Genomic DNA, 24,206 nt, shown 5'->3' with positions numbered 1-24,206 from the left:
CGTGGGAATGTTAGATATGTGTGTATTTGACAGGGAGGGGTGTAGCGAGTGCAGAAGAGGCTCCGTGGCTAGCTAGCCAGGTGACTCTTGTCTTCCGAGATGAGGGTGGAAATCCGGGGAGAAGAGGGATTTAAGTAAAACGAGTTGGAGCAGACACTATGGAAACATCTGGACCAGCTGATGCCTACAGTGGCGGATGGGGCGCTCGAGAGAAACTGGCGAGCCTGGGAGGGAGAATGACTTCCCTGTGGAGTCATGAGGGACGTGTCAGACGTGTGGAAGCAGCAGCGGATGCTTTTCTGTTTGAAATTTCAGTTTCGTTAAGCAGTTTCTGGGATTCTTTACCCTCCCTCCCTGTTTGATTGCTGTCAAATTCTGTTCAGTAGCAGGTGGTTTCACTCCCTATCAACGTCGATAGATTTGAGAGGTATCCAATTTTATGAAAATTATTGATGTGAAATTATGAAATTTATTGATTTAATCCTCATATCGATAGACTATAGCCAATACCACTTTGCACTGCAGCAACAAAGCCAAATATGCATATGTAGTGCATGTGATAGTTTAATAAAGCCAGTACTTTGAAAACTAAATTGATCAGTATTATTAACTAAAACGCTAACTTTACAAGACAAAGTAGTACGTCTTCAGAATGCAAAGGCAAAAGCCAACTGAAGCCCTTGCTCTCGAGGTATTTACGTTCTACTGAATATCTAATTATAAAGCTTCTGAAAAGTGTATAACGAAAGGAAAATTAATCCCACACAAGACGAAATGCCAGCGCTGGGTTCCTAATTCTCGGTTCATTAATAAATTCCGTCTAGTGGCCTTGTCACTTTCCTTTCTGTTCAGCACTCACTCCACTCACCCACACTGTGAGTTCGTCTAGGTTCCACTGTCATTGTGACCCGAAGGGTTGGGAAGGGTAGTTTCGAAGCTGTTAGAATCCAGGAGGTGAATGGGGTAAAGGGAGGGGAAGATGGGTGGGGATGGGATTGGGCATCCTGTGATTGCTTGAGATCGGTACCTTCATTAAGCAAGACTTCAGGTTTGGGCCATAGATAAGATCCGAGTTGAGAACCCACAAGTAGAGTCCCAGAGCTTGGCTGGAAAGTGAATAAATGGTTTCTTAAGGGAGGGGTGGGTGGGGAGAGGAGTTCTACTTTCTCACATTCATGACACCTTACGGAGATCAGCCTCGCCCTATCCCTCCTAGTAATTTTGGTTGCTTGAAGCCGCATTCATTTTTTAGGAGGGCTAAGATGTCAGTTAACGTTTGGGTAAGGAGGAGATGGGAATTTGCAAAAAGAAGTGGCTAGATTGTATACCTTTCAGAAAGAAAGTGGGGGAGGGGTGAGCCTATGGGACAACTTATTTTATTTTCCATTTAATAAACCTGGGTGAGTGCGTGTGAAACAGGCCGGGAGAGTACCAGGATAGCCGGCAGGGGGCAGCAGCCGAACGCTCTCCTGCCTCCTTTTTTTTTTCTCTCCGTAGCCTGGACTGAAAGAATGTTTTCTCCGCCCCAGGGGCGGTCGGTGGGCGTGGATGCCGGCCGGCGTCGTCAAGTCTTAGAAATAGCCTCAGTCGGCTGGGCATCAGTGCAGTACCGGAGAGAGAAACGAAAAGGAGGGATCTGGGAAGCCGACAGCCTCTGGCACTGAAAGCCCGCTTTGCTAGCGTGCGCCTTCGGGCTAAAAGGTCGGGTCGGGACAAGCTGCGTAGCTCGCAGTCATTCTTGGAGCCTCGCGAAGCCTTTGTAGCATCCGTCACCAGAGCCACGGGGCAGCCCCCTAACTCAGCGTTGCTCTTGCAGCCGCTCTGAGGGTGGGGACGATTTAAGCTGAGATCTGGGAAGAAAGCTCAGGTTCAGAATCCTTGCCTACGCTTGCAAGGCTCGGGATTTTTTGGCTTGACTTGTTTTGTGGTTTTTAAAGATCGTACCAGTGGTTGTATCTACTCGTACGCATCTTCCACCCCCTCCGCCCGCTTTGTCTTCTGAGGTCTTTTGATTCCAAATTTGATCTGTAAATTTAGTGAGTTTGGGCAAGGGAGGGGTGGTGCCACACCGAGACCTCGCAGTGAGGATGCCCATGGAGCTGACTCAGAGTCGAATGCAAAAGATATGGATTCCTATCGATCACCGTCCTTCGCTGCCAAGACGTAGGTACCGAGGTGCGGGAATTCTAACGCCCAGGGGGATGGGAGGGACCTACGCGTGAACGTGTGCCTCTCCAGGAGCTATTGTGCCTTGGTTTGTTTGAACATGAACCCTTTGGAGAGAGCCATTGTGTTACTGCGACCGGAGAAGCACGCTTTTGTGTTCGAGGCGGGCTGCTCTGCTGGTCCGGGGGTCTGTTGCGGGTGGGGAGTAGAAGCCTGGAAGGCGCTGGAGGAGGGCTTTGGGGGGAGGGGTTCCCTTAGTTAGGGAGCTCCGGGTGGTCACGCTCCTTTCTGATTGCCGAGCTAGGGATAGCTTTGGTCCTAGGTGCCCGGGGAGGATGGAGGAGGCATGCTTGGCTAGATGGCGAGGAGGTCTGGGGAGGCAAGGGCTCGATTCGTTGCATCCGGGCCGAGCTCTGACTGCAGCGGCTGCTCCTCCCCTCTTCGTGGGGGGTTACGGAGGGGGCAGAGAGAGTTGGTGCAACCTGACACCACCGGGGCCAGGGTTCCTAGGCTAGAGCCCTGCATCTCCGCTGCGCCTGGGTGTGTGTGCAGGCTCGGCGAGGGAGGAGGGGAGGGGGGAAATTCCTGGGGGAGGAGGGGAGATGGCCAGGGGGCGTAGGGGGTGGGGGTTAGAGCCTCCTCTCCTCCACGTGCGCCTCCCCGGCGGGAAAGGGGGCGTCACTGGAGTGCCCAGCCCGGCGTCTCATTCAGGAAAGCGAGGGCTAGTGGAAAACCCGGAGAGCAGGATCTCTGCCTAAGGCTGGTCGGTGGTCGAGTGTCAGGAAACAGGAGAGTTTAGTCCTGTGCTGTGTAGCGCCCCTCGGGGGCCGCCGCCGCCGCCGCCTCTTCCTCCTCCTCGCAGTTTTCCCCACCCCTGCGTCTGACTTAGACTGGCCCGGCTTTGAACCTGATTGTACAGCTGGGGCCCGAGAAACGTCTCGTGACTCGCAGTGCTCCGGCTCCCGGCCGCCTTTCCCCTCCTCCTCCGCGGCTCAGCTGGTAGCTGATGCAAGGCTCCTCACGCGAGCGCTTCGGGCCACTGGAGGAGCAGGGCCGCGGAGCTGCCTGCCGAGGGCGAGCTGGCAGGAACTGCGAGAGCTAGCGAAGTCCTGAGCCAAGGGGTGGCAGCGCGTAAACTGCCGAGGGACCGGCCAGCAGCGGAGTAGGGCGCGCGCTCTCTCATTTAACCCTTCTCTTCCAAATCTACGTGCAACACCCCGCTCCCCTTTGCAATACCCCGCTCCCCTTTGCAATACCCCGCTCCCCTTTGCAATACCCCCCTCCCCTTTGCAATACCCCCCTCCCCTCTCCTATACTCCCTTCCTCTTTGCAGTGCCCTTCTGCCCTTTCCCACGTTAGTTTGCAAAGATAGACCTCTTAACAGTAAATGCAGAATGATTGAAAGCAACCGCCGCATTTTCTCTCATTAGTTAGGTCGGGGCCTACTACTTTGTTAAGAAGATTATCTTGAATTCACTAGACTGAAAAAGCTGACTTCTACAGTGGTCCTTTTTTTTTTCATAAAGCAAATCCTCTAAGACATTGTAATTGTAAATGCTTTAGTGGCTTCTGTTCTTTCGTGGGGTCCGAGACATTTCTGTATTTGGGAGATTGATCCCTGGGTATGCCTCCTGAAGTATCTTATCCTTTAAGATGTCCAAGCATATCTTCTGCTCCGGCAGATCCTCAGGGAAAGATAGCACCTGGAGAATTGTAGATAGCATCTGATACATTCTGGTCCTTGTTTCATGCCTCCCATCTCTCGGTATTTGGGGTTTTTTGTTTGTTTGTTTGTTTGTTTGTTTGTTTTAAACTGGGATCTACTAATTGTGAAATCTGTCCGGTTCTTTACTTAGTGTACAATGCCTGACCGACTTAGAGACAGAAACTTGGCCTTGCCTTTTTTCTCGCTCTAAGGGATCTGATCCCTAGGCTATTCCTTCTAGTGCAGGTGGGGTGGAGTGGGGGAAGGTGCTTCCTTGAGATAGCTGGAATACAATTCCTTGCATTTCAATCTCGCCTTCCCTAATTGCAGCTTTCATATCTGGAGATAATTTTGGTGCAAGCAGAAATTTGATTGCTGCTGCGGGTGACGAGTTCTTTTGTGACCTGCCAATCTCTGGACAATTAGGTTCCTGCCTGGGAGTGGCATTTATCTGTAGTCAGATGGATGATAGATTTGGATTGCAAATTTTTGCCTCTGCTTTTTTTTTTCTTAGACTTGAGACAACCTTTAGTGCCTGGGTGTAATTGGGTGTCTGTGGAAACTTGCCAGTGTAATTTGGAATGCTTTTTCTCGATTCCGAATACAGCCAAATCCTAAATCTCTGAGTTGTGGGAAAGGCCAGTTTCAGGAATAAAATCATATTAAAAATATTTTTTTCATTCACTCTCTGGGGTAATGTGAATAACGCTATCGCTAGAGAGGTGGGTATATTAGTGTTAAGGTTCCCGGCAGAATTCTAAGGGTCCTTCAGAATTGAACGGATAACTACTTGAATTGCTTGACTTTTGGAGAGTGCGAGTCATTTTTTTTATTTGGGTCACCATTACACTTCCATGATCCTGCACGTCTCACACGAGGAGAAAATATCTCTTAAAGCTCAACTGCATTCTTAGGCATTCAAAGCACTGAAGGGAAGGATCTGGCCTTGCCGCTGGGGAGGGGCATTCTTGAAAGCAGATGGTCTTTTCTCTTTTCCTTTGAAATTTCTGGGAGTGTGCAGCTTCGTAAACTTGGATCTCGAATTATCTCTTGGAGCCCTTTAATTTTAAGTATCCTTGCGTATCACTTAACTTAGTTTCTGTGCACAGATAAAAATATTAAAATAGCCTCATTTTGTTTGAGAAATTATTGTTGTTGCAAATCATCCTTCTCCTTTTGGCTTTTAAGATGCTTTACAACCTGCCACCCACCTATTTTTCCCTCTGCAGTTCAGCTAAACTACCCTTTTTTCACAGGTATCACTCCTCTCACCTGTCCAGCCTGAAACTTTTTTTTCCCCTCGGCCCTATTTGACTGCCTTAGCCCAACCAAGATCCCACCTTCTAAAGAGGAAGCCTTCCTCAACCCCTCTTAATTTCCAGTGCCTTCTATCTGTTCATTATCTCCTATTTATTGCATTTATAGCTTGCTTTGTATATATTTGATTGCAGGTTGTCTCCCCCTTTAGATTGTAAGCTCCTTGAGGGCATGGACTATCTTTTGCCTCATTTGTATCCGGGACACTTAGCTCAGTGCCTGGCACCTAATAGGCACTTAATAATGTTGATCTATTTTTTTCTTATCTCTAAATATTTACTGCATGTCTGAGGAACCAGGCATTATTGTCAGGTTCTGATGTTGGAGGGGTGGCATAATAAAAGACTGATCTCAGAGTTTATCAGAATTGAAGAGGGTTGGGAATGTCTGGGATGTACCTGCATACCCAAGAACGGATGGGGGAAATTTATACAATAATAATAATTCTCAATTACCTAGAAAGGAGCATTTGCAGAGCTGGCCAGCAACCTGTGCTCCCAGAAACAGATTAAAGTATAATTGGGAAATGATTGGGGCAACTAGCAAGTGAAGGGGATGGAGTGCCAAGCCTGGTGTCAGGAAGACTCTAGCCTCAGACACATCCTAGCTGGGTGACCCTGGGCAAGCCACTTCACCCTGTTTGCCTCAGTTTCCTCATCGGTCAAAGGAGCTGGAGAAGGAAATGTCAAACATCTCCAGAATTTCTCCCAAGAAAACCCCAAATGGGGTCACAAAGAATCAGACATGACTGTGAACAACTACATAGATTTGTTCATTTTTTATTTTCTAAATCATTATGATTCCCAAATTGAGGTTGACACCATGGATTCTTGGCAAGATTCTCGGCAAACCTGAGCAAGCATCCTTTCTACAACATTCCTAATCATTGTTACACACAGAACCAAAGTTGGAATGAATTTTGTTTCTTTATTTGTGGGTCAATGAGGGTTAAGTGACTTGCCCAGGGTCACACAGCTAGTAAGTGTCAAGTGTCTGAGGCCGGATTTGAACTCAGGTCCTCCTGAATCCAGGGCCAGTGCTCTTTATCTTCTGCACCACCTAACTGTTCCTAGAATGAATTTTAGAAGCTAGCATCTTACCCCACCTGTAACCTGAATCAGAATTCACTCCTGATACAATCTATATGACTAGCTGTCGAAGACCTTAAGTGACAGGGCAGAAGCCAATGGGCTTCTTGTATAGCTCTTGTTGACTCTGGAAGTATAGGGGCTACTCAAAGGCCAATCCCATTCTGTTCTATTTGCCACCTGGGTTGGGTGGGTTTGCCCCTTTCCTTGCACAGTACCTCGAACATGGTAAGTGCTTAATGTTATTGATTGATTTAACCATTTGTGACTTTTGCTTGGCTGCTTTTGGGGTTAGCCTGTCATAAAAGGCTCTCATTTCTATTAGGCTTGACTTTTTGCTGGCTCTCAGATCGATGCTGCCTTGTCTAGATATTTACACACCATATCTGTAATTGAGGTATTTTAGAATTTGGCCAGGAATTGAAATCAACTTCATTGGGCTATGGTTTGTAGAATACATTTTATTTTATTTTTTGTATGGGGGAAGAAGGGAGGGGTTGAATTTGGACATTTTCCTCTGGTACCCCTTTAGTTGATTATCTTTCAGAGATCTCTGACTATAGTTTGGCAATCATGTCCACTAATTCTTTCAATACCTAAAATGTTTCATTTATGATGGATGACCAGAGCTTGAAGGGCAAATGCCCTATCTTGATTATCAACTCAATTAGCAATTTTTGCTATGCCTTATCCAGTCCAAAGATCAGCTTCCTTGGTAGGGAAAAAAAAGCCCAAAGGAAAATAAGGGTTGAATTAATGGTTCTACCTTTTCTCCTTTATCATGGTTCATCTTATCTACTCTAAGCATCAACCTTCTCCCTTCACTGATCTTTTTTCCCACCCAAGTATAAGAATTGGACTCTTATTTCATTGGTTTGATAAGTCTTCTATCTATAGAGGTTGACATGTCAACTTTTTGGCTAAATTTGAGTCTTAGTTGTTTGAGACCCTGATAGATTGAGTTGCCTAGGAATTTACAGGGCAGCTAGGTGGCACAGTGGATAGAGCAATGGGCCTGGAATCAAGACTCATCTTCTTGAGTTCAAATTTGGCCTCAGACAACTTACTAGCTGGCAAACAGCTCTGGCACCCTTGCCAAGAAAATCCCAAAGGGGTCAGGAGAAATCAGACATGACCAAAGAACGACAACAAGGAATTTAAAGCCATTATGTTATTAGGAATGAAATCTGTGTCTTCTTGGTTCCAAGGCCAACTCAGTATCCACTATACTATGCTACCTCTCTTCTCCAGTATATCTTTTTTTTTTTTTTTTTTGGTGAGGCAATTGGGGTTAAGTGACTTGTCCAGGGTCACACAGCTAGTAATTAATTGTTAAGTGTCTGAGGCCTGGTTTGAACTCAGGTCCTCCTGACTCCAGGGCCGGTGCTCTATCCACTGCCCACCTAGCTGCCCCCCCTCCAGTATATCTTTTATCCCCCCCCCCTTTTTGTAAAAAAAAAAAAATCTTTGGCTTTCTTCACTAGACTCGTCTTATTCTGAACATTCTACTTCTGTCTTGCTTTTGTGTCTATCCTCTATGTTCCCTTGCTTTTACATTTAAAAAAAAAATCTAAGTTTAAAAAGATGTCAAGTTGGTTAGTGATTTCCACATTGGTTAGTGATATGCATACACATCCCTTAGATCCCTTTAGAGAACTCTTGTTTCCTCTTGTTTCCCCCCTTTCTTTTGTATCTTCCGAATTTCATTGTTGAGCTTCCTTATCCACTCTTGGGATAACATCTTTGGAATGTGATCCCACTTAACCTTCCTCTGAACCCTTTGGAGTCGCCCAAATCTAGGGTGCATGTTAGATTATTCTCAGTTTTTCTCTCCTCTATCAGAAATTCCACTATGGGGAGTGGTCTCTAACTTCCAGAGGTCCTGTCAACTCTACCAACAGTTTCTTCTCTGTGTTATCAATTAGATCCAGAATAAAAAGTTCCCCCTTATTGCTTGGTTGGGGGTTGGGGGGGGAGGAGGAAATTATCGTAAAGGTAAATCTGCTTTTGGGGAAAGAGTTCCAGCAGTCCCTTTGCTACCAGTATATGATTTTTCTGTGCCAGGCTTGTGATCTGTTTCCAAACACATCAATTTTTCTTTTTAGGAATCTGTAGTAGTCTTCCAGTTCTTGCCCCTCCCCCCCACCTTGGTTTTCACCTAAATGTATGCTTCTCCCCTCTTTGCATGCATATATCTTTATAATATACAGTGTTGTGTTCTCCTTGCCTCATTGCTTTACTTTGCTCATTTCTTTTGAATAAGGGGCTGTGCTCTAGTATCCTCCCTCTAAGTCTCAGTGGTACCTGTAATTTAGCGTGGAATGTGTGTTCAAGCCTTTAATTTATGGTATTTTTTTTTAACAGAGAAATAAATAAATGCATATTAGAGGTGATGGAGGATAGGTAATTGAATGAAGTAAATGTCCTTTGTTTTTTTGATAACTTTTTAAAGTGAGAGGCACTGATATGGTGATGAATACAGTGTTGGTCCTAGTCAGAAGACTTAGCTTCCTTAATTCAAATCCAGTCTCTGAAGCTTACTAGCTGTATGACCCTGGGCAAGTCACTTCATCTTGCTTCCCTTGTTCTCTTTTGTAAAATGAGCTGAGAAGGAAATGGCAAGCCACTCCATTATTTCTGCCAAGAAAGCCCCAAATGGGGTCACAAAGAGTTGGACGTGACTGAAACTGACTGAACAACAAATATTATTTTTTTCAAAAAGGACTGTTGGAGCCGTGTTGGCAGTGCCTAGGGGGCATCTCAAGCCTTCGAAGGTGGTATGGTGTTCTGAAGGACAGCTACCATGATCATGATATCACCCCATTCAAAAATTTTTTTTAAAATCTTTTGAATAAGAATGCCTTTTATACACCGGTTTTCTCCCTGGATCCATCAGTCCTTTCAGCAAGCAACGCTTGCTATTTCACAGATGAGAAAATTGAGGCTCAAGAGGAAAAGTGACTCTTGGTCCAAAGTTGCCCAACAGGTTTCAGTTTCCTTGATTGTAAAAATCATCAGGTTGGACTGGATAACCTCTGAGGTTCCCTCCAGGGCTAGACTTGTGATCCTATGAATAGCTTATAAAGAATAGAGCTGAGGCCAGAATGGAAACCCAAGTGGAGAGTCAGACTCCACTACACCAACAAACACCCCCCACCCCCCCCTCACTGTCAGAGACTGAATTCTGGGGTTCGATACACCAGTCATTGATCTGACCCGGGGTGTTTTTATGCTTATGGAATCAATACGATGAACTCCGGATGCCCCACAGTAACCTTTCTTCACTCACTTATTCCTACTTGGCTGTTGGTTCCCGCATTCCATTCTGATGAGGACCTAGGCAGGAGACTTACTTGTTTTCCATAGGGGTGATTACATAACAGCAAGGTTAAAGCCAGGTAGGTTTTTCACTCGAGCTTTCATTTTTGCCACTCCCTAGCTTTGAACTGTTTCTCTTGGTTACTGTGCTCATGGTAGGATTAAGCAATAGAAAAGAGGATGATCTTAAATCCCATTAAACAATCGAATGATCCACTGTGGCCTTTCCTGCTTTGCCAGGCCATGGGGACCCCGTGTGGGCACTGTCTTTTTGAAGTTAGCATCTCATAGAGCCAATTACCTGTAAGGAAAAGTGTTTATTCTATTGGACTAGATGGTTGCCAGGCCTAAATTCTTTGTGGGAGAAGGAAGAGGAATTGGGTGGGAGTGAGGGAGGTGGGGAGGAAGATAATAGCATAGTGTAGGGGAGATAGGGATGATTACATTTTTGTCACAGCCTGTCATCAGTTCTGAGATCACAGGAAATTGAGAGGCTTCTAAGGAGGGAAAGGTGGTCAAGATGGACGCCTCAGGTAGGTCTAGCCATTGAATGATGTTGCATGAAAGGAGAAATTGAGGCAAGCAGGAGTTTTTGAGAACGCAGTTTAAATGTACAATAGGAAAGGTGGTTTTAGGGATGTTAGCACTGTGAAGGAATCGGGAAATAGGAAAAGAAAGGACAGATACCTCCCAAAGTTTCCCCTGGCTAATCGGTGGCCAAAGTACAACAATAGAGACATTTATGTAATACTCTAAAGCTTACAACGCATTTCGAAGACTTTATCTCATTTGATCATCACAATAAAAAAAATCCTTAGCAGAGGTCCCTTTAACCATTTTTGCATTGTTGAACCCAAACCCCTTTAGTAGTCAAGCAAAATCTGTGGTTTCCTCCTCAGAATGTTTGTAAATGCATAAAATAAAATACACATAGAATTACAAAGAAAATAAATTATTTTCAAATAGTCATAAAATTTTTTAAGTTCACCAACCCCAGGTTGCAGACCTATACAAGAGGTAGGTACTATAGTTCTTCTTTGCCTATTTTTCAGGTGAGGAAACTGAGGCTCAGAAAGGTTGAGTGATTTGACTATAGTCCTATAACTAGTAAATGACAGAAATGGAATTCAAACCCAGGGCCTAGTCGAGTACACTATCTTTTAGCTCTGAATCCTATGCTTCTGGCATAAATGGTTTATCAAGAGGTCTGTGCTATATAATTCCAACGGAGATGCTTGCTAATCAGCTCTTTCTTTCTCCAGTGACCTGGCTGGCCCATTTGGTTAACCCTCTGACCTCTTAAAGAACTAGGAAGCAAGTCTGAGAATAGCTAAGTGGGCGTTTGAAACACTTGATCTCAGCGTATTAAACAGAGGACAAGCACTGCCATATTTGGATGGAGTTGGAATGCCCAGCTTAAATGAAAGGTTGCTCCTTTCCTTCTTGGCCTGGAATTGAGGTGCCTGTTAGGCTGTTTGCTTATCTCCCCCCTCCCCATTCTGACATTTAGACACCTTAGAACTGTACATTAAAGTTCCTGTCTAAATACATGTCCATCTGGATGAGTAGTAAAATGTACTATTGAAGATCTTGGTGAAGGGGGAAGATAAGCAGCCTTTATAGCAACCTGTGCATCTTGGCAGCTGCCCCTTTTAACATGTAAAGATTTTCCATAGTTGCTAAGGCATAGCTTATAAGGTGAGACTCTCACTTGGCTAGTCAGCTTATTTGAGGACCAGTCCATTCTGCTTCCATTGAGAACTAGCTCAGAAATATAAAGGACAGATGACAGGCTAAGGAGTAGATTTGTGTGTAGATCAGTCGCTTGTGTGCATCTTTCTAAGTGATAACAGCTGTGGTTTATGTGATGCTTTATATTCTCTGCATAACCAAACCATCTCATTGTGATGGACTTGTGAAAGCCTTGGAAGATACTTCCTGCTTTGGGTTTGTGGGATTCAGGTACCTGAGTTGAAGCCAAGGGCAATCCTTTTGGGCAGCCCTGTTTCCCTGGAATCAGTGACTGGCTGGAACTTTGCCTGAGATTTAGTGGACTTAGGTGGTGGTATCTGCCATCTCCAGACTTGTCATTCATTCAGCAGGTTGCTGGCATGAACCCACGCAGGATCAAGTGGGAAGAAGGGTAGTAGGGGAGGCTCTGAGTGCAGTAGAGATGGAGGAATTAGGTAGCTACCTGTCTCAGGACCAAAGGAAGGGATTAACATTTGAGTTCTAGTCTCACTTAGAATTTCACAAACTTTCATATATAGTGGGGGAAAAGGTTGTCAAAGACAATATAAGCTATAAAATTGGGTTGTCCAAAAGCTGAATTTATTCCTGGTTTCTATAACCTGGCCGAATGTGGGGACCTGTCTCTCACCCTTTGCCCAATATGTGTTCCCTCAGTTTCATCATTCATTAGATTGTAATCTCCTTGAGGGCAGGGACTGTCTTGTCTCTGGTATCCCTATTGCTTAGCACCGTGTCTGGCACATAAGAGGTACTTAATAAATGTTGATTAATTGATGTAAAACTGGAGGAAAAAGGCATGTCTTTTGTATACTTAACCTTCCTCTTCAGTGTCAATCCACCCTCTGACACTAAGCTGTGTGACCTTGGGCAAGTCACTTGACCCCAATTGCCTTTTTTAAAAAAGATCCTCGGGTCTACTCAGCGCAGCAGCAGCAGCCCTTCTTCTCCACAGCGGTCAGCTACGACCCCCGACTCCCCAGCAACCATGTCGAAGGGACCCGCAGTTGGCATTGATCTCGGCACCACTTACTCCTGTGTGGGAGTTTTCCAACATGGGAAAGTGGAGATCATTGCTAATGACCAAGGAAACAGGACCACCCCAAGCTACGTGGCCTTCACCGACACAGAACGTTTAATCGGTGATGCGGCAAAGAATCAAGTTGCTATGAACCCCACCAACACAGTTTTTGATGCCAAACGTCTGATTGGTCGAAGATTTGATGATGCAGTTGTACAGTCGGACATGAAGCATTGGCCTTTCACGGTGGTGAATGATGCAGGCAGGCCTAAGGTCCAAGTGGAGTACAAAGGGGAGACCAAAAGTTTCTATCCTGAAGAAGTATCTTCTATGGTCTTGACTAAGATGAAAGAAATTGCAGAAGCTTACCTTGGGAAGACTGTCACAAATGCTGTGGTCACAGTGCCAGCCTATCTCAACGATTCCCAACGTCAGGCCACCAAAGATGCTGGAACCATCGCTGGTCTAAATGTGCTCAGAATCATCAATGAGCCAACTGCTGCTGCTATTGCTTATGGCTTGGACAAAAAGGTTGGTGCCGAGAGAAATGTGTTGATCTTTGACCTTGGAGGTGGTACTTTTGATGTCTCCATTCTTACCATTGAAGATGGCATCTTTGAGGTCAAGTCCACAGCTGGGGACACCCACTTGGGTGGGGAGGACTTCGACAACCGCATGGTCAACCATTTCATTGCCGAGTTCAAGCGCAAGCACAAGAAGGACATCAGTGAGAACAAGAGGGCTGTGCGACGTCTGCGCACCGCTTGTGAACGTGCAAAGCGCACCCTCTCTTCCAGTACCCAGGCCAGTATTGATTCCCTCTATGAAGGTATCGACTTCTATACCTCAATCACCCGAGCCCGTTTCGAAGAGCTGAACGCCGATCTCTTCCGAGGCACACTGGACCCTGTGGAAAAGGCCCTAAGAGATGCCAAACTAGATAAGTCACAGATCCATGACATTGTCCTGGTGGGTGGTTCCACTCGAATCCCCAAAATCCAGAAGCTTCTGCAAGACTTCTTCAATGGCAAGGAGCTGAACAAGAGTATCAACCCTGATGAGGCTGTTGCCTATGGTGCAGCTGTCCAGGCTGCCATTTTGTCTGGAGATAAATCTGAGAATGTGCAGGACTTGCTGCTGTTGGATGTCACCCCTCTTTCCCTTGGAAGTGAGACGGCTGGTGGAGTTATGACAGTTCTGATCAAATGTAATACTACCATCCCCACCAAGCAGACACAGACCTTTACTACCTATTCTGACAACCAGCCTGGTGTGCTTATTCAGGTGTATGAAGGTGAGAGAGCAATGACCAAGGATAACAACCTGCTTGGCAAGTTTGAGCTCACAGGAATCCCCCCAGCACCCAGGGGTGTCCCTCAGATTGAAGTAACATTTGACATTGACGCAAATGGCATCCTCAATGTTTCTGCTGTGGATAAGAGCACAGGCAAGGAGAACAAGATCACCATCACCAATGACAAAGGTCGTCTGAGCAAAGAAGACATTGAACGAATGATCCAGGAGGCCGAGAAGTACAAGGCTGAGGATGAGAAGCAGAGAGATAAGGTTTCTTCCAAGAATTCTCTTGAATCTTATGCTTTCAACATGAAGGCTACTGTAGAAGATGAGAAACTGCAAGGCAAGATTGGCGATGAAGACAAACAGAAGATCCTTGACAAATGTAATGAAATAATCAACTGGCTGGATAAGAACCAGACTGCTGAGAAGGAAGAATTTGAGCATCAGCAGAAAGAATTGGAGAAAGTCTGCAACCCCATTATTACTAAGCTGTACCAGAGTGCAGGTGGCATGCCAGGAGGCATGCCTGGTGGATTTCCAGGGGGTGGAGCAGCCCCATCTGGAGGTGCCTCTTCTGGACCCACCATTGAAGAGGTTGACTAACTCACCAGAAGAAAGAGCATTCCACACAGCTTTCCAAAAATTGAAGGACTCAAATTTGTAGCCAAGGCAGTGGCAGTTTAAAAGTTAACATTTAAGCTACTGCAAAAATCTGGGCATTCTGAATACTTGAATGTGTGCAGAGGGAGAGAAGTGAACAACATTGCACTTTATCAGTACTGTAAACAAGTGGAAATGCAATTCTTGTGCTGGAAAATAAAATCTATTTAAAATTGGCACCATAAAAAAAAAAAAAGATCCTCGAGGGCAGAGAATATTTTTTGCCTCTTTGTTGTCCCTACAATTTAATCACCTTGCCTAGCTTGCCTAGAGCATATCGAATGAATGAATAAATGTTTATTTTACAAAGCAGAGATTAGGGATCAAGGGCATCTGGTCCCTTGGGCAACTAGTTATATGTAATTGATTATAAAAAGCTTGGGATGGTGTCTTACCTACTAATTGTTACAGATCTCATCAGTGGGTCAATAAATGTTTTATTAAACACCCATTATAGGGGGCAGCTAGGTGGCGCAGTGGATAGAGCACCAGACCTGGAGTCAGGAGTACCTGAGTTCAAATCCGGCCTCAGACACTTAACACTTACTAGCTGTGTGACCCTGGGCAAGTCACTTAACCCCAATTGCCTCACTAAAAAAACAAAACAAAACAAAAACAAAAACAAAAAAACACCCATTATATACCAGGCACTGTGGAAAACTCTAGAGATTAAAAAAAAAAAGTAAAAGTCCCTTTTTTTCAAGGACTTCATAGTCTAATAGGACCAGCTATGTACAAATAAACCATAGACAGGTTAAATCTGAAATAATCAACAGAGGGAAGGAATCAGGATTAATAAATTAAAGATAAATAAATTTCAGTGGACTTTCCAAAACTTGTAGTTCTCCCACTGTCTAGGTTTGTTTTGTTTTTTTCTCTTGGGGAGACAACTGGGGGCATGGAGTTGTGCCATTCAAGTATGACAGGCCTAATTTAAATTGTCTTCTGGAAGGGTCTTTGAGTCAAGCTGTACATTTGTGTAGACCTGCAGCTGTGCTGATTTGGTTGAGATACAGGTGTGGATTTATGACTTCTTCCTTATTGCAGCCTGTGGACCTCAGCTGACCAATTCCCCTACAGTAATTGTCATGGTTGGACTCCCAGCTCGGGGAAAGACTTATATGTCCAAGAAGTTGACACGCTACCTCAATTGGATTGGTGTCCCCACAAAAGGTAAGGCTGACTCCTTATGCTGGTATGGTTTAACTGCTGAGGGCTATATTGCTGATTAGAGGAGTTGGTAAAGGCCTGAGTGTCCTCTTTATCCCACCTCTGGCACCTACAAGTTATTCAACCCGGGGCCAAATCACTTAACTTTTCTGAAGTTTCCTCCTCTAGAAAATGGAATCACAATTGCCTGTTTTTCCTATCTCCCATCATTAAGTGAGAATGTCTGTATAAAATAATTTCAGCAAACATTTAGTACCTGCTTTGTGCAAGGTGCTAGGGAGACCCTGCCCTCAAAGAGCTTATGCTTCTTGGGGGATCCAACCTTTACAAAGTAATTTAGAGTAGGAGAGTGTGCTCATAGCTTAGGGGTAAGGAATGGGAAACATCAGATTTGTGGGTCTCAGGTGTTTCTTAGAGGTATATAAAATTTTCGAATTCCCTGGAATGTGAAGAAATTCCTGGAGTCTGTCAGAGATAGGACTTGAATCTACACCTCCTATTTCTTAGGCTGCTCTAATACATTATTTCCAGATTTTCTCTGGATATATTTTTTACTTCCTTGGGGCTCTACCCCTATAGAGGGGATCATAATTGTGTGGCCACATCCTTGACTATGTATGGGAGGTCCCATTGGTGTTGGTGCAGGGTAATCAGTCAACAAATATTCTCTGATATGTTAATTTGGCAAGATAAGGCTGGAGCAGCTAGTGGGATCAGGCAAGGCTTCCTGTGACTCTGGTGTTGGGTTTTGAAAGAAAAGGGAGATTGTAAAAGATAAGATTCTGAGAAAAGGAGAGTGTAGTCTTGGCATGGGAAGCAGCCAGTGTGAAGGCATGGTCCCCCAAACCATAAGGCCTTTTGTTCACTTAGGGCTGACTGGATAAAATGGTTGTAGGAATCTGGTTGGAGTCCATCTTTTTGTAGGAATAAATGGTGGTGTCATCACAACTTATCTAAATGAGTGCTTTTGGTAGAGGTATCACCCAGTCTCTTCTCTATGTCTTGGAGCCCCTGCTTTCTCTGATGGTGTTGTCACTTTTCCTTTTATAGTTTTCAATGTTGGGGAGTACCGCAGGGAAGCCGTGAAGGAGTTCAGTTCTTATAGTTTTTTTCATCCTGACAATGAAGAGGCCATGAAAGTTCGGAAGTAAGTTGAGAAGTGAATGTATTTTAGCTCTCCTCCTCCACTTGAACCATTTTGCTTATCTGGGTTTTTCTCTCCACTTTACCCCTTCTCAAAAGGGATTTGCTTCTGACTGCTCCCTTCCCCAATCTGCCCTCTCTTCTTTTACCCCTCCCTCCTTATTCCTTTCCCCTTCTATTTTCCTGCAGTTAGATTACTCCACCCAATTGAGTGTGTAAATTATTCCCTTCTTGAACCAATTCTGATGAGTGTTAAGGCTCATTCACTGCCCAGTTTAGATAGATTACTCCACCCAATTGAAAAACCCTTCATTTTAACTTGGAAAACACTAAAGTCCTAAGAATAGAAGAGAGAGATGCTTAGGAATACTGGGGCGCAAAACCTGTCTTTTTGTGTATTGCAGACAATGTGCATTAGCTGCCTTGAGAGATGTCCAGTTGTATCTGAAAGAAGAAGGTGGCCAGATTGCAGTAAGTTAAGATAGCAGTTGTCCTTCCATCTCTGATCCTGTGTTTGGATGGTATTCCCTCAAAGGCTTGAGTCCTAGACGGGTGTTTTGGTTTTTGTTTTTCTCATTGCCAGAGATTTCCCTAAGGCTAAAGCAGTTTGCTTCATTTTTACCCTTTGGAGGACTAGATGGAAAGAACTGTGCAGTGTCTGAGGAAGTATCAGCCAATCAGGGATATAGTAGTATATTGTTTGCTGATGGTCAGCAGGACCTTAGGTGTTCATATACAGAGAATGATAACCTCAGTGGATTGAGTGTTGTGCCTACAGTCAGGAAGATTGGAGTTCAAATCTGGCCTTGGACACTAGCTTTGTGACCTTGGGGAAGTCACTTCTGTTTGCTTCAATTTACTCAACTGTAAAGTGGGGATAATTGATAGCACCTACTGTTTAAATAGATAATTTTTGTAAATTGCTTAACACAGTGCTTGACACATGGTAGGTACTTTTAAAAAATTCTTATTCCCTTCCCCTATCCCTCTTCGTTTTGTTTTGGTGAGGTAATTGGGGTTAAGTGACTTGCTCAGGGTCACACAGCTAGTGTCAAGTGTCTAGCTAGTAAGTGTTAAGTGTCTGAGAACGGATTTGAACTCAGGTCCTCCTGACTCCAGGGCCAGTGCTCTATCCACTGTGCCACCTAGCTGCCCCCTGCTCCCATCCCTCTTAATGTTGGCATCAAACTTCAAAGATTGAGCATCAAGAACCAACTTGGGTTCTTCCTCAAGTCAAATTCAAGTTGTCTTTCAGGTGACAATATCTGAGTGATGACTGAAATCTTATCTTGGGATATGGAGCTTCCTGCTGGAAATTACTAGTTTATGATTTTGTCTAGAAAAGTTAGGATTATATTTCATGAAATGGTGAAAAATGTTTTAAAAATGATGAAAAAATGTAATTTTTTTCTCTCCTTCAAACACAGGTTTTTGATGCTACCAATACCACAAAAGAGAGAAGAGACATGATCCTTGATTTTGCAAAAGAAAATGACTTTAAGGTGAGCCTAAACCTTTCACCATATGACCTGAAAGGGGATTTTTGGTCCAGGGCATGGAGGCAATAAAGCCTTGGGGTTCAGTTGATTTTCAGGTCTAAACCCAGCTCTACCTTGGTTTTATGACTTAACCTACCATACCTCAGTTTTCCCATGGGGCTGTTTATCAGAACAACTTATTGAATGAACGTGTTGTCAACCCTTTGGGTGTGTTGGGGAAGGGGGATGGGAGAGGATGAACCTCCTAGAATCTGTAATTTCTAAGCCCAACTCAAGCATCACCTTCTGTGTGAGCCCTCTCTTGATCCCTTCTCCTCCACCAAAATGACCTTGTACAGATAAATGTCCTTTCCCCCGTGTATATGGGCTTTCCTTACAATGCTCCACAGAGGCAGGAACAGTTTTGTTTCTGTTTTGTATCCCTGCCAGCTAACACATAGTGCCTGGCACACAGTAAGTGTTTAATAAAGTTGATTGCTTGACAGCATCTCTGATTGTTAAATTACATTTGGGGTTTCTCCCCTTTCCCCAGGTGTTTTTCATCGAGTCTGTGTGTGATGACCCTTCCGTAGTCGCCTCCAACATTATGGTAAGAGCAGAAAGTCTGCCCCCATGCTCGAGGCAGGGTTCTTTGACTTTCAGAGTAGGGCATGTGTGGTAGGCCTGTTCCAGGCCAGCATACTTTATCTAAGAGAAGCTTTCAGAGGAGATACCTGCAGAACCCAGATTGAACCCTGGGGGAGAGGAGTGGTTCAAACAGGTTAATCTCCTGTGGATTGTAGACAGGATTCATGCTTTGGTTAAGCAACCTGTAAACTAGGTGGTGAAGTGGATAGAGCACTGTCCTGGAGTCAGGAAGACCTGATTTCAAATCTGGCCTCAGACACTTCCTAGCTATGTGACCCTGGACAAATCACTTAACCCTGTTTGCTTCAGTTTCCTCATCTGTCAAATGAGCTGGAGAAGGAAATGGAAAACCACTCCAGTGCCTTGCCAGGAAAACCGAATGCCCCTACTGAAGAAAAATGACTGAAACAACTGAACAACCACAAATTGACAGAATAGCCTTGAGAAGAGAGTGAGAATGCTCTAATGTATTTATTTACAGTTAAAATCCCAGGTACACAGAAACATATTCACATGTATATCCATGTTTTATAGGACTCAGAAAAATCAAAGTTGGGCTCACATGAGATTGTGGCATCCTGTTAACTGCTTCCCCTCAAGTAGATCATGTGTAGTAAAACTCTTCTTCTACACTTTCTACTTGGGGACAAGGACTATCGTAGACAAGTGTAAATGAAATGAACAATCCACCAGACCATATTTCTGTTTTGATGTGATAATATTAGATGCACTGACAACACTAAATAAAGGGGTCACAGACTCTTCATTCCAGGTAAAGGAGCCTGTCTTGTCTCCTCCTTCTATTCTTAGACATGAGACCCAGGTGTATCCCCAAAAGTGATAGTACTCACTTCTAACCCACCATCTGGTACAGCAGGGGTTCTTAACTCAGGGTCTTTGAATATAGGTTAGTTTCTAAAAATTATTTTCATAACTGATATTTCTATACCATTGGTTTCTTTTGTAATCCTATTTAAAAAATTTTTTGTGGCCATAAAGACGTTATTCTGAGAAAATTTATTCACACACTACTCATAGATCCATTCAAAGACTGCCATGACGCCAAAAAAGATTGGGAATTCCTGTTGATGGATTGTTAAAGAAAGGGGAAAGTAGAAACCATAGGGAAGTAAGTTTATGGCACCCTCATTTAAATCAAGAATTTCACCGAATTTCTTCTTATCCTCTGAAGTTCCAGCTGGGAATAGAGCAAATTTCAATAGCTTTTAAGTAATGAGTCATCTTTTCTATAATTATCTACAAACTCATGTTTTATTTCTCACTTCATTAAATCATTCAGCCGGCTATCAGCATATGCTTGGGTGTAATAACAAGATAGCACTCATAGCACTTTTGTTTCTCTACCTTTGATTGGGACCAAACATGCAATTCATTGGTATAGTGAGCTCCTGGGTGAGTAGCTCCTTCTACCACTGCAGGCAAGACCCCTTTCTCTGCAACTTAATGTCTTAAGGAGTTTCCAGAAGAAGACTGAGTGACTTGCCCAGGGTCACATTGCCAGAATGTATGAGGCAAGACTTGAACCCATAGCACATTTTAGATGCTGAATAAATTGACCTCTTGGTTCCAAGACTGTTCTTATCTACTATGCTAGGCTACTAAATTTAGTATTGAAACAACCATATAAATTAGATATATCCATGGTGCTCTTGGGTGTCTAGGTGGTACTCGATAGAGTGCTGGGCCTGGAGTTAGGAAGACTAGTCTCCCAAAAATTCAAATCTGGCCTCAGACACTTATTAGCTGTGTGACTGGGATAAGTCACTAAATTCCTTTTCCCCTCAGTTTCCTCATCTGTCAAATGAGTTGGAGAAGGAAATAGCAAACCACTCTAGTATCTTTGCCAAAAAAAAAAAAAAACACACCACAACCCAAAAGGGGTCACAATGAGTGGGCCATGACTGAAAACGAATGAAAAGCAACAACAAATGGTGCTCTTAATGAAGTACCAGATAGCCAAAGAGTAAGACATTTTGGAAAACTGGTAGAAGGAACATCTTTTACCTTTTGTTATCTTCTGAATTTGCTGATAAAGCCATGATTGACAAACTCTTAAGTCATCCTGGTTTTATTTTAGCTATTTATTTAAATGTGTAGTTAAGAAACAGCCTGTTACCGGTTTGAGTTTCTCCCTTTTCTTTATTTTGCCTCCGAGAAAAAAAAAACAGAAGTAGGCAGATGATTGAGCATGGGGGCTCAATGACCCACAAACTGGGTATTCATTGTTAGAATAATTGAGTGAACACACTAGGCTTTGTTTCTGGGATGGGAGGAGGGAGTTGGGGAGGGGGGAGGTGCCTCCTGAATTACCCCTTTTAGTAGCCCACTTGTTATTGTTGGGTACATAGTAGGCACTCAATATATAAGTTAACTCAAGGGCCAGACTGTCTGGTGACTTAGTCATTGAGTTGCTAATGACACATTAAATCATCAGAGACATCCGTACGTCGTTATTACTGAATCTTTCTGGATGCCTTTTCCTATCTTCAATAAGGACTATGTGGAAGATGTGCTATCCAGCTATCTGGCCTTCATCCTAGCCTTGGTGCCCTCACCCTTTTTCTATCCAGTTTTTGACTACCCAACACTGGGTATTAGGATAATCTTTTTTATCCCGAGGCCTTCTGCGCTTTCCCCCATTGAGAGCCCCAAATCCTGATTAATCTGAACCGAAAGCCTTTCAGTATGATTCATCAGCTGCCTTTTTGTGTTGTTGCAGGAAGTTAAACTCTCCAGCCCCGATTATAGAGATTGCAGCTCAGCAGAAGCCATGGAGGACTTCATGAAAAGAATTGATTGCTATCAAGTCAACTACCAGCCTCTTGACCCAGATAACTATGATAGGTAATGCAAGGAAATTGTCATTCTCCCTGAAATGGCTCTGTTTTGATATTTGTTTCTGTGTATTGAGGAAAGTCATTATTAAGATGACCTTAGGGGGCAGCTAGGTGGCGCAGTGGATAAGCACCGGCCCTAGATTCAGGAGTACCTGAGTTCAAATCCGGCCTCAGACACTTAACACTTACTAGTTGTGTGACCCTGGGCAAGTCACTTAACCCCCATTGCCCCACAAAAACACACACACACACACACACACACACACACACACACACACACACAAAAAGATGACCTTAAGGCCTGTCACTGATGGCATAATTATTGTTAACCTTAGTGTATAGCCTATAATTCCTTTGAAAGGTTTGTTAAAGTCATCCCTTTTATCATCCTCACTGTGTTCTTGCAAGGCAGATATAAGTAAATGGAGCATCCCAAGATAAGGAAGAATCAAAAGTCCCAAGTGATAAAGCCAAGGATTCTATTTCCCAGTCCCTTGTTCTTAATACAATTAATTTTTTTTCCAAAAGTCTGTGTGAGATTCTGATAATTGGCTTTGGTGAATCATCTACCTTAAAGGACTTAGTGAGTAGTGGCTCCCCATGACCTCCAGCATCAAAGTCATCCCCTTCTATTTGCTAAAGTCCTTCATAACCTGCCTCCACTCTGCTTTTCCAGGCTTAGTATACATTACTCTGTTTTTGTATCCCTAGTATCTAACACAGTGTTGTTGTTCAATAGTACCTGACTCTTCATGCCCCCATTGGGATGTTCTTGGCAAAGATACTGCCATTTCCTTCTCTGGCTCATTTGACAGATGAGCAAACTGAGGCAGTTAAGTGATTTGCCCAGGGTCACATAGGTTATAAGTGTCTGAGGCCAGGTTTTTGAACTTGGGTCTTCCTGACTCCAGGCTCAGCGGATTTGCCTCATAATATATATAAGCTGCTTGGCTTATAGTAAGCACTTAATAAATGCTTAATGATTGGCTCCTGCACTCTTAATTCTAGCCACACTGATTTTATGTCTCTCTCTCACACATAGGATTTTGTTTCCTGCCTTCATGCCTTTTCCCTGGCTGTGCCCCATGCCTGGAAGGCACACCTTCACTTCTACCTTTTAGAATCCAATTTTCTTCAAAGTTTAGCTCAGAACTACCTCCTACATGAGGCCTCTCCTAATTTATGCCCAACTGCTAGCATTCTCTTACTCCCATCCCAACTACTCTTACATGTTTGCCGATTGTTTGATTTACTCTTTGAAGTGAGTGTGAATAAACGTGTATAAGTGTACTGGGGACATGAACTCCAAAACTGACTTTAATTTCTTCATTCCTTGGTACATTGATTTTTGTCATCTTTCCCCTTTTTTCTCTCCCCTTCTCTCTTTCCAAATCCTATAACCCCAGGATCTAGGGGAGATGCCTGTCTGTATTCTGCTTGTATTAAGCACTTTCTTTGTTTGGACTTGGGGACTCTGGGATTGATGTCTGTAATATGCCAGGCTCAGTCAGACCTCTTGGGCTTGTATGGATTATCCTGGCCGCTATTTTAGTTAAATGAGGGTGTTGAGAGAGAGAGAGAGAGAGAGCCATTATGTGGCATATTTGGGGTCTGGAAGGGGGAGGAAGACTTCTTTATATGAGTAAGGATGTAGGGCATGGACTGTGATGGATTTGTGCTTGGATCTTCTGCAGTTACATAACAAAAGCTCTCCATGCCTTTTTATCCTGCGTGATTCTTGACTATATGTTTCCATAGAAGATCTATCTGATGTATGGAAAAACTTCCTCTAATGTTTCATGGGTAAAATACTCTGGCCGTCCGGTAATTTATATTTACTCCTTGCTCTTGCTTCGTCATTAGCTCACTTTGACTTCTTTTTTCTTGTCATATTTTGTCCTAGTCATATTTATCATATGCTGCCACCTACCCTGTGAATGTATTTCCATTGCCTTTTTTTTTTTCTTGAGGCAGTTGGTGTTAAATGACTTGCCCAGGGTCACACAGTTAGTAAACATCTGAGGTCAAATTTGAACTCAGGTCTTCCAGACTCCAGAGCTGGTACTCTATTCATTGTGCCACCAAGCTGCCCCTCCATTGCCTTTTTTTTCTTTTTTTTTTTTTTTTGGTGAGGCAATTGGAGTTAAGTGACTTGCCCAGGGTCACACAGCTAGTAAGTGTCAAGTGTCTGAGGTCAGATTTGAACTCAGGTGCTCCTGACTCCAGGGCCAGTGCTCTATCCACTGCGCCACCTAGCTGTCCCTTCCATTGCCTTTTAGTAATCAGCAATTGTAATTCTGAGAGAAGTTGGTGCACAGTTCCTAGTTATCTAGTGTCACTGTGAGAATACTGAGGTCCTTTTACTATTTCTCTGAAGAAGCTGGGGACATAACACTGTAATGCGCACATTAAAAAATAGAAGAATTCCTTTGCTCTCAAGGAATTCGGAGCCTAATTCTTGAATTCTCTCAAGAAAGAATTCTTGTGAAAAGGTTAAGAGGCTTTAAAAAATGGACTTATTTTTAGAATATCCCCTTTTTGTCATGAATTTGACAAACACCAATACATAAGAACATTTCCCTATAC

At 43.8% G+C, this 24,206-nt stretch overlaps 2 protein-coding genes across 7 annotated transcripts in view; both read left to right on the top strand.

Annotated features, from left to right (window-relative positions):
- The window catches only part of PFKFB3 (6-phosphofructo-2-kinase/fructose-2,6-biphosphatase 3), a 118,429-nt gene that overhangs the window by 80,280 nt on the left and 13,943 nt on the right, over positions 1-24,206 (top strand). For 2 of the 6 annotated variants that reach the window (XM_043965868.1, XM_043965864.1), the window contains exons 1-7: positions 1,565-2,175; positions 15,371-15,496; positions 16,544-16,640; positions 17,041-17,107; positions 18,064-18,138; positions 18,668-18,724; positions 21,503-21,627. In XM_043965868.1, the coding sequence (XP_043821803.1) occupies positions 2,088-2,175; positions 15,371-15,496; positions 16,544-16,640; positions 17,041-17,107; positions 18,064-18,138; positions 18,668-18,724; positions 21,503-21,627 (635 nt within the window). In that variant the 5' untranslated portion in view covers positions 1,565-2,087. Of the gene's footprint in view, positions 1-1,564; positions 2,176-15,370; positions 15,497-16,543; positions 16,641-17,040; positions 17,108-18,063; positions 18,139-18,667; positions 18,725-21,502; positions 21,628-24,206 lie in introns of those variants that run through there. The other 4 variants (XM_043965866.1, XM_043965863.1, XM_043965865.1 and 1 more) reach the window with 4 other exon arrangements.
- On the top strand, positions 12,266-14,495 carry LOC122727906 (heat shock cognate 71 kDa protein-like). The gene has a single exon (XM_043965862.1). The coding sequence runs from the start codon at positions 12,332-12,334 to the stop codon at positions 14,264-14,266; it is 1,935 nt and encodes a 644-aa protein (XP_043821797.1). The 5' UTR covers positions 12,266-12,331; the 3' UTR covers positions 14,267-14,495.

Source organism: Dromiciops gliroides, chromosome 5 (genome assembly GCF_019393635.1).
Source record: "Dromiciops gliroides isolate mDroGli1 chromosome 5, mDroGli1.pri, whole genome shotgun sequence".
Lineage (NCBI taxonomy): Eukaryota > Metazoa > Chordata > Mammalia > Microbiotheria > Microbiotheriidae > Dromiciops > Dromiciops gliroides.
Note: the sequence above shows the minus strand (reverse complement) of the source record. Positions and strands in the feature narration are given on the sequence as shown.